At 37.8% G+C, this 18,468-nt stretch overlaps 1 protein-coding gene across 3 annotated transcripts in view; it reads left to right on the top strand.

Annotated features, from left to right (window-relative positions):
- LOC126284583 (caspase-1-like) overlaps positions 1–14,430 on the top strand; it is a 398,664-nt gene extending 384,234 nt beyond the window's left edge. For all 3 annotated transcript variants that reach the window (XM_049983636.1, XM_049983653.1, XM_049983618.1), the window contains exon 6: positions 12,565–14,430. In XM_049983636.1, the coding sequence (XP_049839593.1) occupies positions 12,565–12,803 (239 nt within the window). In that variant the 3' untranslated portion in view covers positions 12,804–14,430. The remainder of the gene's footprint in view (positions 1–12,564) is intronic.
- The last annotated feature ends 4,038 nt before the right edge of the window (positions 14,431–18,468 follow it).

Genomic DNA, 18,468 nt, shown 5'->3' with positions numbered 1-18,468 from the left:
GAGAGTTTTGTCTATATGCATAAAACTATTCACAGAAGTAGCACAAGTAACAGGAAAGCATGTGCACCAGAAAAAAATCATTAAGATGAAACTGATTAAGAGAGAGGAAATCTTTAACAATTAGCTTATAAATTTTGGCCTCGAAGAAAAATTACAAATAAGCTGCTAAATATATAAGCTCAGCTATTCATTGGAATTTGTCTGAGAAAGGAATTTAAATTCTGTCTGACAATTTTTATTAAAATGTGATTGGATGTGTATAATGATCTAAGAGAGAAGCAGGTATGAAATTGCATGACCCTCCGTTTGACAGGAGAAGCACAGAATATGGTTTTTTAAGAGAGATTATGATTTGTTTCTGCCCAGTTTTCAAGGAAAATAGAACTTGATAATTTTGTTGACCAACGGGTGCAAAATTACCGATCCTAGCTGATGGAGTGCCCTATGCTTTGACTTACTGCAATTAGAATTTAATATGAGAAAATGATTATCTATGTTCCAATCTGACATTGTTTTTAATTTATCCAAATAGTACTATCAGTACTAAAATGATTTTGAATGTAGGGGAAAGATGCCTATTATAGGAGATTTAACTAATGTTAGAGAGTTCCATCATGCTCAGTCCTGTTGGGAAGTATCAGAACTTGCTTCTCACAGCACCTGAGACATAAGAGCAATGACAATAAGACTATAATGATTTGTCAGTGCATGGTAGGCATCACATCACATTGGTTTGATAAGAGACATTAGGGTCCACGATGTCTGTTTATCGTCCATTCCATGTATAAAATGTAGTCTCTTGTGTGGAATTGGTGGGAATGTTTATAATGCATTATCCCCAAGAAATAGAAGCATAGTTCAAGTAGTTACCTCATTTTTTATTACAGTTATTTAGAGCAGCATACTAGAGAGCAGTAATAATGGAAAATGCTGTAAACAGCCTCTGGAAAGTGGGGCTTTCCCCATGTAACAGGCATATTCTTAGAGACAACGACTTAGCAATATATCAGGAGTTTGACATATAAGATGCAAACAACAGAATAAGTCCAAGTTTAAGTGGTATCCAACCAGCTCCCACAACCGGCAAGCAACATCAACAGCAACCATCTGTAGTAAAAATCAGAATATGCTGAACCTGTTAAGTAGCTAGAATCATTTCCCCAAAGGGAACTTTTGAATCAGTTCAGAGAGAAGAAAGCTGTAGCACAACCAAGGGAGAGAGAACCGAAAGTTTGGTTCTCGAAAAAGAAAAAACCACAAGAAACATAATCTTCCAGTCATTTGCAGTGTGATACACATTTTAGAATGCATCAGATGTGCAATCTGAAGAAGACACTGAATGCATATTCTACAGTGGCCGTACGTTAGAAGATTAATATAAAAAAAATGGTCACATTTCATGGAATGCTATACCAGGGCTGCCGTAGAATATCAAATTGAGAAAAATAGCTTTTGTGTGTCTTTACTGTTCTTCTTTTGCACAGTAATTGCAGAAAATGTTGGATAGTTGGTAAGAAAGCGAATATTTTTTTGGGTTTACCCATTCTTGCATTGGTCAATATTAAGCATTTTCTTTGACTGTCTCATATTTGTACACAATTTCTATTTTGAGTCAAATTGACTTGTTTGTGCTTTTTTTTTTAATAAACTTTTATATTAAGTTTTAAGTAGCACAAATATGATAAATAAAATTTAAAGTGTAATGATTTCATGTAGATTTCCAATTCGAAACACATACAGTTATATAAAATGCTGTTACATAAAATAGATAATGTGGATGAGGAAAGTTTCAAATAAGGGATGAGGCTAAGTATGTGATCTACCTATCATTGGCTTCAATTACCTGCCTCGCTGGACGAGGCTTGGAGACTGTCAGCCTCTGGAACTATGTTTCATCTTTGAGACTCTTCTATGTGTTAAATACTAAGTCCCACAGTTGGTCATGAGTGTGGGGTCAGTGTTAGCCAATGCAAGCTCATGTGATGCTTCATTTTGGCTCACAGATTTTCAGTGGGTTAAGGTCTAGTGCTCGAACAGGTCAGTCAATCAGGTCAATGTCAGTTTGTTGCAAAAACCATTGCCGAACAGTTTGACTCTTGCGAACCGACGAGTGGTTCTGCTGGAACTGGGTCACTCATTTGGGATAGTGCGTTCTCTTGCTCAGCACCACAATATGTTTCATGACATGTGCGCAGTGTTCTGTGGTGAGAAATTTGGTGAAATGACCCTGCCCCATTTTATGATATCTGCCACCAGCACGAGACTATAGTTTTGCCAACACACAAGTGTTGCACCACATATTGTTGGTTGTAGCCTGTAGACCTTCATTGGATGCTCATTCACTTAGCTGTATATTGACTCACCTGAAAAGATGACATGGTGGCAGTCTCAGTATACATTCAATTCAGTGGAGGCAAGCATGTAAAGTTTTTAAAAGTCATTGGGGGCCTCTTAGCAGCCCTATAGGGCCTAAGGCCAGCATCCTGTAAGTGGCTGCAAACAGTTTTCTAGCATCCAGGGAAATTGGTCTCATCCTTGAGTTGGATGGTGTTTAGAAATGAATGTTCCATACAGATGTCAGTTAACATATTGTCTTGCGTTGATACCTTTCCTAAGCCAGATCTTCGAAGATGGTCAGTTACTTGTGTCTTTTGCCATTCCTTTATCACTTCTGAGCACTACGAGCTCAAGATCTGAACCTGGCTGCCAGTTCACATGCAGTTAAACCATCATACTGGTTGAGTCCCAGGACGCTATCTCTGGTGGCCTGTGTACGTGCTGCCACTAAATGACTGACTGTCGTATACCCATCTGTGGCACAGTGTGTTATCACACTTGGCATACAAGGCTTGTTTCAAAAGTTCTGCCCTCCGTAAGATGGAACTGAAGCAAATTATTTATTTTACAAAATACCTTTACAGGCCTTCAATATAATCTCCTTTCTTGCTTATGATAGCTACCCAGCATTTTGACAACTTCAGTATTCCTTATAGAGCATCTATATAGAATGCGATTTTCACTCTGCAGCGGAGTGTGCGCTGATATGAAACTTCCTGGCAGATTAAAGCTGTGTACCAGACTGACAATTTAACTTGGGACCTTTGCCTTTCGCGGGAAAGTGCTCAACCAACTGAGCTACTCAAGAATGACTCATGACCCATCCTCACAGTTTGGTAGGTGGGAGACAGTGTACTGGCAGAATTTAAGCTGTGAGGACGGGTTGTGAGTCGTGCTTGGGTAGCTCAGTTGGTAGAGCACTTGCTCGTGAAAGGCAAAGGTCCCGAGTTCGGGGTCTCGGTCTGGCAGACAGTTTTAATCTGCCAGGAAGTTTCGTACCAGTGCACTTTCCACTGCAGAGTGAAAATCTTATTCTGGAAACAACCTCCAGGTTGTGGCTAAGCCATGTCTTCGCAATATCCTTTCTTCCAGGAGAGCTAGTTCTGCAGAGTTTGCAGAAGAGCTTCTATGAAGTTTTGAAGGTAGGAGATGAGGTACTGGCACAAATGAAGCAGTGAGAACTGTTGGTGAGTCACGTTTGGCTAGCTCAGTTGGTAGAGCACCTGCCCGCAAAAGGCAAATGTCCCAAGTTTGAGTCTCGGTCTGGCAGACAGTTTTAATCTGCCAGGAAGTTTCAGGGCACCTTCATAATTGAGCTGTCTGGTTACTCGGGTCACCTCACAGGAAGCTTCATGAATTGTATCAAAACATTTCCCATTGAGTTGTTCCTTCATTGTGGGAAACAAATAAAAATCTAGTGGACTCATGTCACGACTGTGTGGTGGGTGGGGCAGTTTTTACCATCCATATGTGTTGAGCGTTTCTCTCACTGTTGTGGAGGTATGCAGTGTTGTGTTATAGTGCGAAATGAGGACACCAGCTGCAAGCATGATAAGTTCACAGGCTTCCATGACAGGTGACATGTTGGATAAAATAATTTTGGACACTGGGATTCATCATTGTAAACTACTAAAACAACTAAACTGCCAATGTTTCAGCTATCTTGCTGCGGTGTGAAACACCCTGAAGAGGAATGCAGCAAGTCAATTAAAACATTGGCAGTTTAGTTGTTTTAGTGGTTTACAATGATATGACCCAATACTCAAAATTGTTTTATACAAAATATCTCTCCTTCATTGACCAGTTTTTGTGCGCGAAACATTTTGCAGCAGCAGGCTGTTAGTACACACCTGTTACAGACTTGCCCTGGGGCACTATTATCTGTAGCTATGACTCCATTCAGGTCATATGCAAAGGTCACCATCAGTTTCATCTTTGATTGTGGGCAGCAGAATTTTTTTCGGGCGTAGAGAGTCAGAACTCTTCAATTGTGAAAAATGAGTCTTCAGTTCTGGCTCAAAATCTAGTATACAGGCTGCATCAAGTGCAGCAATGTTTTCAGGAAGTGTTCTCCTTTTGCTCGATAACAGTGAAGTAATTCATCTGCAATTATTTTGCGACCTACTTTCTGCTCTTCACTGAGACCAAATGAGACCCATCTGGCAGCAAATTTCCTCATTTTTAATTTTTCATTTACAGTTCTGTAAACCAAACTGACAGATATTGTGGCACCATAAGGAATTTCGTCACATGTTTTTCTCAATCATGTCTCAAAATGTCATTAACAATAACTGGAAAGGTGTAATCTGTTGCAGCTGATGATCTTGCACTTCTTGTGTTGTCTTCAGTGTTTACCTGATCTTCACGGAAGTGAGCAAACTACCTATGCTGTGCTACGATCCACTACACTATTCCCACACACCTCACTCAAAGTGTTATAAATTTCCGTAGTGTTCTTCCCATGTAGGGATTTAATTTTGATGTAGGAATGCTGATCACTACATGTAATCCGATTTGACTCATTTCAGCTTCCATTTTAAAACTAAATTACTCATGACATAGCCATACAAATCTGCAACAAGCATGCAACTGCCATGAGTAAAGTCTCGCTCACAAATGACATGAATTTCAACATTATCTAGCCATACTAATGGTCACCCAAGGGCATGTGCAAGACTTTTGAACTGACTCTTGTGTCTTGGATATATTCATGTTATGCCTGCAACATATCAGTAAACAATACAATGAAAAAAAAACTGTGTCTAGGGGAAGCAAACACTAATTACTTCAGTGGAATTCAAGAGTGTGATATATATCAAACAGCGAGAGTTATCTATATACACTTGGAATAAACTTCTGATAATATTGTATGCCTCTCCCCATGAACCATGGATCTATCCATTGGTGGGGAGGCTTGCGTGCCTCAACGATACTGATAGCCGTACCGTAGGTGCAACCACAATGGAGGGGTATCTGTTGAGAGACCAGACAAACGTGTGGTTCCTGAAGAGGGGCAGCAGTCTTTTCAGTAGTTGCAGGGCAACAGTTTGGATGATTGACTGATCTGTCCTTGTAACACTAACCAAAACGGCCTTGCTGTGCTGGTACTGCGAACGGCTGAAAGCAAGGGGAAACTACAGCTGTAATTTTTCCCGAGGGCATGCAGCTTTACTGTATGGTTAAATGATGATGGCGTCCTCTTGGGTAAAATATTCCGGAGGTAAAATAGTCCCCCATTCGGATCTCCGGGCGGGGACTACTCAAGAGGACGTCGTTATCAGGAGAAAGAAAACTGGCATTCTACGGATCGGAGCGTGGAATATCAGATCCCTTAATCGGGCAGGTAGGTTAGAAAATTTAAAAAGGGAAATGGATAGGTTAAAGTTAGATATAGTGGGCATTAGTGAAGTTCGGTGGCAGGAGGAACAAGACTTCTGGTCAGGTGAATACAGGGTTATAAATACCAAATCAAATAGGGGTAATGCAGGAGTAGGTTAATTAATGAATAAAAAAATAGGAGTGCGGGTAAGCTACTACAAACAGCATAGTGAACGTATTATAGTGGCCAAGATAGACACGAAGCCCATGCCTACTACAGTAATACAAGTTTATATGCCAACTAGCTCTGCAGATGACGAAGAAATGTATGATGAGATAAAAGAAATGATTCAGGTAGTGAAGGGAGACGAAAATTTAATAGTCATGGGTGACTGGAATTTGTCAGTAGGAAAAGGGAGAGAAGGAAACATAGTAGGTGAATATGGATTGGGGCTAAGAAATGAAAGAGGAAGCCGTCTGTTAGAATTTTCCACAGAGCACAACTTAATCATAGCTAACACTTGGTTCAAGAATCATAAAAGAAGGTTGTATACATGGAAGAATCCTGGAGATACTAAAAGGTATCAGGTAGATTCTATAATGGTAAGACAGAGATTTAGGAACCAAGTTTTAAATTGTAGGACATTTCCAGGGGCAGATGTGGACTCTGACCACAATCTATTGGTTATGAACGGTAGATTAAAACTGAAGAAACTGCAAAAAGGTGGGAATTTAAGGAGATGGGATCTGGATAATCTGAAAGAACCAGAGGTTGTACAGAGTTTCAGGGAGAGCATAAGGGAACAATTGACAAGAATGGGGGAAAGAAATACAGTAGAAGAAGAATGGGTAGCTCTGAGGGTTGAAGTAGTGAAGGCAGCAGAGGAACAAGTAGGTAAAAAGGCGATGGCTAGTAGAAATCCTTGGATAACAGAAGAAATATTGAATTTAATTGATGAAAGGAGAAAATATAAAAATGCAGCAAATGAAACAGGCAAAAAGGAATACAAACGTCTCAAAAATGATATCAACAGGAAGTGCAACATGGCTAAGCAGGCTAGAGGACAAATGTAAGGATGTAGAGGCTTATCTCACTAGGGGTAAGATAGATACAGCCTACAGGAAAAGTAAAGAGACATTTGGAGAAAAGAGCCACTTGTATGAATATCTAGAGCTCAGATGGAAACCCAGTTCTAAGCAAAGAGGGGAAAGCAGAAAGGTGGAAGGAATATATAGAGGGTCTATACAAGGGCGATGTACTTGAGGACAGGAAGAGGATGTAGATGAAGATGAAATGGGAGATACAATACTGTGTGAAGAGTTTGATAGAGCACTGAAAGACCTGAGTCGAAACAAGGCCCCGGGAGTAGACAACATTCCATTAGAACTACTGACGGCCTTGAGAGAGCCAGTCCTGACAAAACTCTACCATCTGGTGAGCAAGATGTACGAGACAGGCGAAATACCCTCAGACTTCAAGAAGAATATTGTAATTCCAATCCCAAAGAAAACAGGTGTTGACAGATGGGAAAATTACCAAACTATCAGTTTAATAAGTCACAGGTGCAAAATACTAACGTGAATTATTTACAGACTAATGGAAAAACTGGTAGAAGCCAACCTTGGGGAAGATCAGTCTGGATTCCGTGGAAATTTTTGAACACGTGAGGCAATACTGACCTTACGACTTATCTTAGAAGAAAGATTAAGCAAAGGCAAACCTACGTTCCTAGCATTTGTAGACTTAGAGGAAGCTTTGGACAATGTTGACTGGAATACTCTCTTTCAAATTCTAAAGGTGGCAGGGGTAAAATACAGGGAGCGAAAGGCTATTTACAATTTTTACAGAAACCAGATGGCAGTTATAAGAGTCGAGGGGCATGAAAGTTAAGCAGCGGTTGGGAAGGGAGTGAGACAGGGATGTAGCCTCTCCCCGAAGTTATTCAATCTGTATATTGAGCAAGCAGTAAAGGAAACAAAAGAAAAATTTGGAGTAGGTATTAAAATCCATGGAGAACAAATAAAAACTTTGAGGTTCGCCAATGACATTGTAATTCTGTCAGGGACAGCAAAGGACTTGGAAGAGCAGTTGAACGAAATGGACAGTGTCTTGAAAGGAGGGTATAAGATGAACATCAACAAAAGCAAAACGAGGATAATGGAATGTAGTCGTATTAAGTTGGGTGATGCTGAGGGAATTAGATTAGGATGTGAGACACTTAAAGTAGTAAAGGAGTTTTGGTATTTGGGGAGCAAAATAACTGATGATGGTTGAAGTAGAGAGGATATAAAATGTAGACTGGCAATGGCAAGGAAAGTGTTTCTGAAGAAGAGAAATTTGTTAACATCGAGTATAGATTTAAATGTCAGGAAGTCATTCCTGAAAGTATTTGTATGGAGTGTAGCCATTTATGGAAGTGAAACATGGACAATAAATAGTTTAGACCAGAAGAGAATAGAAGTTTTCGAAATGTGGTGCTACAGAAGAATGTTGAAGATTAGGTGGGTAGATCACATAACTAATTAGGAGGTGAACTTCCTGGCAGGTAATTAGGAGGTATTGAATAGAATTGGGGAGAAGAGGAGTTTGTGGCACAAGTTGACAAGAAGAAGGGACCGGTTGGTAGGACATGTTCTGAGGCATCAAGGGATCACAAACGTAGCATTGGAGGGCAGCGTGAAGGGTAAAAATCGCAGAGGGAGACCAAGAGATGAATACACTAAGCATATTTCAGAAGGATGTAGGTTGCAGTAGGGACTGGGAGATGAAGGAGCTTGCACAGGATAGATTAGCATGGAGAGCTGCATCAAACCAGTCTCAGGACTGAAGACCACAACAACAACAACAACAATATTGTATGAGTGCACCAGCAGTTTTTTTCTGTAGACAGTGCACAACCTAATTACATTTTTGTCTGTGTCCTGCACCATTGCCTGAAAGCCCAAATATATAACATAGAAAGTTTCCTCAAACACTTATTTAGTAGACAGATTCATTGGAGATGGGAAAAGACTGGAAAATATGAAAATAACTGGATAAAATCACATAGGATAATGATACAGGCTAAAGCTGATGTAAATTCAAACCAAATGATTATTTATTAAATTTTACACACACATGAGAATGTTGGCCTCTTACAGATTTATGGATATAGTTAAAAACAATTAAACAATGATTAATTTATCTAGTTTAAGCAGAACATCAAATATGTGAGGGAAGTTATTCTACTACTCAGTAATTCACGAAATCAGTAGCAAACATTCAAAGTTCAAAAGTGCAGTTCCCCACTATCAACGATGAAGTAAATTAAAGTCCTTTATCATCAAAAACCATTGTGAAGACATGCAACTAGTCTGCCACTCATCTACTTAAGCATTAACTGCAATGAATAATCACATTTCACAGCTGCCACAAATCCAGTAAACAAAATTAAAGCTCTACTAAATCCACAAAAGTTTTAAAGTATCAATCTCATGTGTGGCTCCTGGGTGCCACAGCCTCTTCACAAAAACCCTCACCATCACTGACAAAACACTCACCAACAAAAGATCTTGCATGCACGGCCCGCAATTGAATCCTGTCTGTGATATCATTCATTACTGAATCGAATTTGGTTACTTCAACAGTGACCATCTGTCAGTATTAAGGATAATTTCATGACATCTCATTAAAATATTGACACATAAGTTATTAATAAGTTCAGGAATGCATTCCTACATCCAGCCTTGCAATGTGTTCAGACTTACAGAACATTACAAATACTTGCCAAATAAGATTTTTCATCCATTAGGAATATTATCTAAGAATATGGGAAACCCATACTGTATTCATATTACATGTAATTGTGGAGAATTTTTAGTAAAGACAAAATATGCATATCAGTTTTGTGAACTTGCCTACAATTGTTTACACATCTGCTTTATTTTAAAAGTACAAAACAATGGAAATTCCTATATGGAATAATATGTAAAATAAAGCTGACTGGTGTGTGGTGTATAGAAACATGCAATAAAAAACGGTATTTAGACTAGCATTTGAGCTTTTGCTCTTTCTCTAGTAGAAGTACACACAGTGGCACAGACTCTCTAATGCAAATGACGACAGCCACGGCAAGACTGACTGCTAATTATTAATGACATTTGCTTGGTTAAGTGGAAGTGGGGATGGCGTAGGGAAGGACCTATGATGCGATAGTGGGATAGTGTGATGCAGTCTTTCGACAAATGACTCCGTGGCTGCACAACACTATGAAAGGAGTCAGAGGGTAAGCACCAAGAGGTAGAGAGAAGGAGAGGGTTAAGACAAGGCAAGACAGTGGAAAACAGGTTAGCTCAGTTTGAGGCCAGGGGGTTGAGAGAGTGAAGGATATGCTGCAGAAATAATTCACATCTGCGCCATTCAGCCAAACAAGTGCTGGAATGGAGTATCCAAACAGCATGTGTAGTGAAGCAGCTGTTGATGAAACTTCCTGTCAGATTAAAACTGTGTGCGGGACCAAGACTTGAACTCGAGTTCGAGTCTCGGTCTGGCAGACAGTTTTAATCTGCCAGGAAGATTCATATCAGTGCACACTCTGCTGTAGAGTGAAAATTTCATTCCAGCTGTTAATGTCTGTATTGTGATGCACAACATGTCTGGCAGTGGAGTGGTAAAAATTTCCTGTCCTGTTACCACCAATCTCCTTATTGGTCACTGTAGATGTGACATTCTCATATACAAACATCTCCCATGCCCGTGGCATTGTGACCATGGAACAATACCTTTCTCATTGTTGTCCTGACACCAAACCTCCCACCTCTTCCATTATCTCTTAGCCAACCACATCCTAATCCTCAGTTATATCATTTTCGATGACCAAATCTATAAACAAATCTGTGGTACTGCCATGGGTACGTGTAGGGCACCATCATATGCCTCCTTATTTTTGGACCATCTGGAGGAATTCTTCCTATCCAGTCAGCACCCAAAACCCCTTCTTTAATTCAGATCTGTTGATGAAATTTTTATGGTGTGGACTCATGGCAGGGAGAGCCTTTGCTCTTTCCTCTGTAACCTCAGCACCTGCTCCCAAGTCCACTTCGTCTAGCCCTTATATCAGTGAACCACCTTCCTGAATGTCGATCTCCACCCATCAGATGGGTCTACAAATATGTCTGTTGATATCAAGCACACCAACCACCAGCAGTACCTCTGCTTTGGCAGCTGGTATCCATTTGTGATAAAGCAAGCTAGGATCTCTTTACTTCCTCTCTTGTTTTGCCATCTGCCTCCTTAAATTCATTTTAGACTAATTACTATTAACATACGTGAATATAATTGGCATTTTCATAAAAGAGAAAAGTTGGTCCTGAGTTTTAAAGAATATAGCACCAGATCTAATTTTGTGCTAAGATTTGTGTATGCCTTCAATTTCCCAATTTATTTTGTCTATTCCTAGTTAATATCTTTTGTTATAGGTTGAAATCAGCAATTGTTCCATGACTTAGGTTCTATTGTTGACTTATAAACAAATATAAATCTGTGCTAATTATAAACATTTGGGAGATGAAACAATAGCATTCTTTAAGTATTTATTTGGCTTTATTTGAAAACATGTTAGCAAAACCAGCTCTTAATTAATTCCAAAATAATTATCAGGTTTATTAAAAGTATTGTTTGTATAACTATATCTGTTAATTTCATCATTTAAACAAATAATTCGGCCTAAACCTTGTAGTAGAAGAAACCATTAAAAACAAGGAGTTTTTCTATATATTCAGTTAATCGAATTAGCTACATTTTAATTGTAATTTCTGTAAATTAAACATCGAACAATGTATAGTTCCAGTACCTATTATTGTGAGGATATATAAAGACACGGTTTTTGGTTCTGAGACAGTCAGTTCACTGCCAATTTTCAGTCGAGAAATCTGTATTGGTTTGATCAACAGCAATGCATCAACTTAACCGTGAGATAAGTGCAACACAAATAGGCCATGAGTTAAAACAAAGACAGTGTCTGTTCAATAGTGTCACATGTACCATATTATTCTGCATGAACTGTGTGGTTATGATTTTACTGCTCATCGATGTTCAACAGTAAACTATTGTAGCAGTATGCTTACATATGCCTGCAAACTATTAATGAGGCTTATCAAAAATTAACCAATAGTGAGCTGGCCATATTAACTGTCTGTTATTAGGGGGTTGTGAACAGTGAAAGTAAAGAACTGTGCAGCTGTTGACGACATCATTTACAGTAGTCAGTGTTGAACTTCCACTGCCTCATCTTTCAGGCAGTATAGCAACACAGTATGTCAACACTGAGGACTATCAACGAAGAAATAAAGCACATATGGTGCCCTTCCAGGTGAGGACTATTATATTTGGGCACAATAAATTAGGAATCGCGAACTTTGAACAGTGAACCCAAGAACGGTTTACAGTGGAGAGATTTTAACAAAGGAAGGGCAACAGCCAATCAGCGCATGGGTTTCAGGGCCACAGTATGCCTCTCTTCATCTCTACACCCTCCCCCACCCCTCCCCTTTCCTTCCCTTTTTTGGTACCCCCACTTTCCCGCTCTCTACTTCTTATGTGACCTACCCAACCTTAAATTTAATGAAAGATAGGTAAAGTTGAATTATATATGTTTTGAATTTTCTTTTGAATTTGTAGGATTACCATTTTGTTACTTTATTAGATGGGTGCTTGTTGAATACTTTCGCACTAGAGTACAAAATTCTACTCTGAACCCTAGACAAGGAGGGAAGGTCTGCATGAAAATTATTTTTGTTTCTTTTATTATGATTTTGTAGACAATTAAGTTGAAAGTTCTTTTTATTATCAGCCACTTAGAAACCGTTAGAAAGTAATACTGGTTGTGTTGTAAGTCAGTCTGTGATTAAATGCTGGTTTCTTTAATCTAGGGTACTGTTCATCGACCATCACTACCCATGGCTCGCTGTTCGTGAAGGCTCTCTGCTCGGAGCTGCGAAGTCGAGCAACTAAACTTGATATCCTGACACTTTTGACATTTGTGTGTCAGCGTGTTGTGATTGACTTTGAATCCATTACACCTAATAACAGTATTATGCATGGGCAGAAGGAAGTACCATGCATCACATCATTGCTGACAAGATTATTGTGTTTTGAGGAGAAGAAGTAAGATAACATTAGTTATAGAATTCGTATGTGCTAAAATTTTGTTGTGTTGCACTTATAGCTGTAACACCTTCAAGTCTGATAGTTTGCAAGACAAGGCACATTCAGAAGTGCAAAATGCCATTTTATTTATTTTGAGCCTAGAGGAATTTCGGCCAATATATTTTTATATGGTAGTTTTCTTTTTAAAAAAATTTGTAAAAGTTGCAGTTTTACATATTGGCCAAAACAGTTTTGTAATGCAAAGGAAGTATTTGTGGCATTACAGCTAACAGAGTAATGTACGTCTGAGCCTTTTTCTGTGGAAAGTATTTAATCCACATATTGTCTCGTTTGTTTACCAGTTCACTGAAACTATCATGCTCGTTGTGTAATATTTGTTGCTTTCCAATGAAATAATGAAAATGTACTGGGTAATATGAAAAGAAACGAGCTATGCAAATATGTTACAGTTTGGGTACTCTGGAACTTGAAGATTTTTTATTATTTTATTGACCAGTGTAAATGTTCCTGCAGTTTGTCATTTTTTTCCTAATTGTTTGTGTTGGAATGTAGATTATTGTAATATAAACTACACATGCAGAAACCACTTGTAGTTGCGATTTATGTTCTCTAATGTACTCAAACTCTCAAATGTTAATGTTGTTGTTGGTACTGGTTGTAACAAATTAGACCTTTTCACAGTAGTATTTGTGTGCAGTTCTTGATCACATTTAATTTCTTATTTCCTTTTAATGGCACTTTCTGCAAACAAAAAACATTTGCTCCAACGTGTAATTAATCTTATTTCTCAATTTTCATTTTCAGTAATACCACATACAGTTAGCTTTGGATCATGCAATATAATACAATAAAACTTTGGATCATGTGATAAGATGCACTGTGATATAAAAGATACAGTTGTAGTGCCTTTGGAAACATCTGTAGAATAGAGTGTCTGAGTATTTACTTTTTCATAGTTAACTGCAAAGGAGCTGCAAATAAATAATTATACATACTTTTTAACTCACTTGTAGAGCTTAGTGTCCATTCCAATTGAATAACCTTTTAAGACTGAAACACTTAATGTGTGGTTTATAAGTATTTAAAGACTGTAGCTGAGAAATTGTATAAATTTCAAAAGAATATGTGTTCCTTTGACTGGAGGTGTATGATCCTTATCTAAACTGGCTTTCTACTGACTTTTAAATGATACTGTACTGATTGTAGGTATTTTTGTTGCAGTATCTGTCTTGAATAGCAATTATTATCTCTCCGAGATAAACTGCATGATGGTAATAATAATTTACTTTTCTTTGAAATAAGCAAAACTATAGGCTAAATGCAGTGGTTTTTTGAAACATTCCATGTCATATCTGAAAGTTCTTTTGTATTGTGTAGGAAGTGGAATATCCTGTAGAGTTGATTTATTCTTCACATGTTGTAGATTTGATTAATATCATGTCTGAACCTTTTTTTAAGGTGAGAAATGCATATTTTACTTGTAATCATTTATTTCTTGTGATATTTCTTGTGATGTACTTATTGTAAAAAAAGTATTATAAAAACAGTGTATGTAATTTTGATTGAAATTATAATTTAGTATGTGAGAATTTGGTCCAATGTCATAAATAAATTATTTCAAAATTGTAGTTCTTGTCTACTGAAATACTACCAGAATGCCTACTGTTGTGTATGTCGATGCATTTGTTGTTCACAGTAACCACATCAACCAATATGAAGAATTCCCACAGTTGCCAACTGCATTATGATAGATGATGACTTGGTCCTTAATTTGTGTTAGCCGTTTGTGACACTGTATGTGGTGAAGAAACCTCAGAAGTTTTTAGATCCTATTTTATTTCTGTTGTTAGCCCAGAATTAGTATATGTGTTAAACAAAAACAAAACAAAAACAGACATATACTTGCAGCTTTGCTTCTGTGTCAGAAATTGCACCTAGATACAGACCACAGTTTGAATGGTACATAGTATTTACTTATGCTATGGAATCACAGGTAAGTGTTCGCATGTATTAGTGGGAATTTATTAGCCAGCTTTTTCATGATGCTTTTGAGTTGCAAGTTAGCCACACACATAGGACTTTTTTTTCCAGCACTGTTGTATCATTGTCTTACCTTTCATTGTGTGAAATGGTATGTGTAGACAATGAGTGACTAAATTAGACTTGCAGAAATACTCATTTATGTGCAAGACACAGCATGAAGATTATAAAAACAGAGAATTGTGCAAGTAGTAATAGTGCTGATTCCACTAAAAAGGTGAACAGAACAGAAGAAAAACAGAAACCATATGTTGATAAGTGCTGTTAATAAATATTTTAGTATTTATTTTCCTAACACATTGTTAATAAGTATGAACAAAAGTACTCTTCATTAACAGACGATTTAGTTATAATAGTTGAAATAATTGAGATGGACAGAAATGGTCATGCTTTTCCTGTTATTTAGTTCTTTCTGATCCTGCATGCAGGAAAGGTTCCATTGGGCATGAGTCAGTTATGAAAACTATAGCTGTTTTTTTTTCTTGAAATGTGAAGTTTATAACATGCTTGAATAATAAAATCAATTTCCTCCAGATTCAAATCAATTGTATGGTGTTTTTAAGTAAAATACCAAATGCTTGTTTCCTTATAACATTTTACTCACGATAGCCTTGGTGGCATATTGCTCTTAGATCTGTTTTTGTTGCTGCTGCTGCTGATGTTGTGATCAGTCTGAAGACCAATAGAGTGCTTCCAGGTGTTTAGCTGTGTTGTTGTTTCCATTGACTACACAATATTTCAAGGATCGCCCCACCTATCTTCTTCAGATTTTGCTGTTTTCTGTACTCGCTGCCTGGACTCTAGCTAGCCTTGTTGGAGTCTAGGTAGTGAACGCAAATAACAGCAAAACTGGGAGCACCTGAAGAAGACCACTAGATCAGTTGTCAGAATATTGTGCAGAAAATGGAAATAACAACTCAGCAGAATACTTGGAAGCACACTAGTTATCAACCACACTGAGAAAACCTGGGAGATTGCAGTCTGAAGACTGGACTGATGCAGCTGTCCACAGTAGTCTATACTGCATTCATCCATTTGCACATACTTACTATAGCCAAGCCCTGCTCTCCCTCTGAAATTATCACCTCAAATAACCCCTCCATTACCAAAATAACTATTCATTTATGCCAAATGATGTATCATCAACCTGTACCACTTTTTATCAAGTTGTGCCATAAATCTCTTTTCTCTCACATTCTATTCAGTACCTCCTCATTCATTACCTGATTTACCCATTTAATCTTCAGTATTCTTTTTACAGCAGCAGATTTCAATTGTGTTCATTCTGTTCTTGTCTGAAATGCTTATAGCCCATGTTTTACTTATGCACGAGGCTACATTCCTGACAAATACCTTCAGGAAGAACTTCATAAGATTTACATTTATATTTAATGTTAACGTATTTCATTTTTTCATAACAGCTTCAATTGCTGTTCACATCAGTTACTTTGCCACCCAAGTAATTAAATTGTCCACTACCTTCAGTGTCTCATTTCCTAATCTAATTCCCTTAGCATAATGCTAATTAATTTGACTTCTCACTGTTATTCTTGTTTTACTTTTATTGTTGTTTTTTGTTTATGTCTCTTCAAGACACTATTCACTCTATTAATGTAATGCTTTGGTTTTCAAATCTCATCGGATGCAGTCCCCAGTAATCAGTCTTTCTTTCTTATCCCATCCGTAAGTCTCCCATGACCTGCGGATCTGTGTGACTTTCCCGAAATCTACCCCTTTCGTAGACCTCTCCAGTTCTTTTCCTTCACCCCTATTCCTTCCCCTATGACCCTTCTGCATGAAGAAGGAGCTGTAGGCTCCAAAAGCTTGCATAATATGACTTTCTTTTATTTGTGTGTTCTGCTGCTCCTTGGTGAGTAGATTCTGTATCTATCCAATTACATTATTTTGTCAAAAATTGATATTTTTCATTGTTATATTAATGTAATTGGGTAGATAGAAAATCTGCTCACCAATCAGCGGCACAAGATTACGCACATAAAAGAAGGTTAAACTTATGGAAGCTTCTGGAGCCAGTGACTCGTTCTTCTGGCATAAGGGCTGAAGGAAAAGAAAGGGGGTGAAGCAAAAGGACTGGAGAGGTTTAGAAAAATGGGTAGATTTTGCAAAAGTCACCCAGAACTGTGGGTCAGGGGAGACTTTTCACACAGGATAAGGGGGAAAGACTGATTGCTGGCAATTTGAAAACCTGACAGCTTAAAGATGGAAGACAGGGTAATATGCAAGGATATGCAAGGCAGAGATTACTGCTAAAACATTGTGCATGAGTTAATAACAGTGGAAAGTTAAGTACATTGTATAATATTTATATAACAGAGGTGGGAGTTGCTTTGCAACAGGATATTGTGAGTTGCCGGGATAACTCTCTGCCTGTGTTCGTTTGTCCTAACTGATAACTTGGTGGCAGTCATGCCAATGTAAAGGGCTGAAAAGCGTTTACATGCAGTTGTTGTTGTGGCCTTCAGTCCAGAGACTGGTTTAATGCAGATCTCCATGCTACTCTATCCTGTGAAAGGTTCTTCATCTTCAAATATCTACTGCAACCGACATCCTTCTGAATGTGCTTAGTGTATTCATCTCTTGGTCTCCCTCTACGATTTTTACCCTCCACCCTTCCCTCCAATACTAAATTGGTGATCCCTTGATGCCTCCAGACATGTCCTACCAACCAATCCTTCTTCTAGTCAAGTTGTGCCACAAATTCCTCTTCTCCCCAGTTTATTCCTAATACTGTGAATGTTAACTTGCATAAGGATAAGTGATCTGCATTTGTTTTGCTTTCTCTCTAAGCAATTAGGAACCTGTTCTTTACATGAAGGATTTGTACTCTGTGATGACTCTGGAATTAAACTTTAACAATCTTATGTAAAAAAAAAAAGAGACTAGATCCTCCCTTACTGTATGATTTGTTGAACTCATTGTTTTATCTGTTTCAAGTTTTTTCTCGAGTATTCTGTTAACTTGCTTGCACAAAAGAAACGTTCCCTTTGTAAATTAAATGTAGCCCATGTTTGGTATGCAAAAACTAATCAATATTGGCTATATCTATAAAGTCACAATTATTATACTGTGAACAGAGGTGTATGAAACAGTTGTTTGTTTTGTGTACTTCTCTGTTGACATGACATGCAGCAGGCATTATTTATTTATTTATTATTTGTCCATATAAATCTCTTTTTCAGTACAGATATTGTACACAGGATATTGGACAGAAAACCTTTTTTAGCTATTGGTTTTTCAAACGTCAGACATACATGGTTTAAATCTTTATGACAAATTGGATCTATACAGTTAATAATTACAAATTTCTGAAATGCTGTATATTTATAACTCATTTCTACAATTAAAGATTCAAATTACATTTTTTCTTGCATAATATACTGTGAGATTGAATAGTAGCAGTTTTTCAGAAGGTAGTCTGTCACAGACTTTTTAAAGCTTTGTAGTTCAGGAAGTGATTTTATATGTCTTGGTAATCTGTTATAAAGTTTTGTTCCAGCATAATATACACCTTTTTGGCATAATGTTGTGTTACAATGATTAACACGTATGTCACTGTCTGTCCTGGTACTGTAATCATGGACATTTTTGTTTTGAGGAAAAAGGTT

This window comes from Schistocerca gregaria, chromosome 1, assembly GCF_023897955.1.
Source record: "Schistocerca gregaria isolate iqSchGreg1 chromosome 1, iqSchGreg1.2, whole genome shotgun sequence".
Lineage (NCBI taxonomy): Eukaryota > Metazoa > Arthropoda > Insecta > Orthoptera > Acrididae > Schistocerca > Schistocerca gregaria.
The sequence above is the reverse complement of the archived record's forward strand: the minus strand, read 5'-3'. Positions and strand labels throughout refer to the sequence as shown.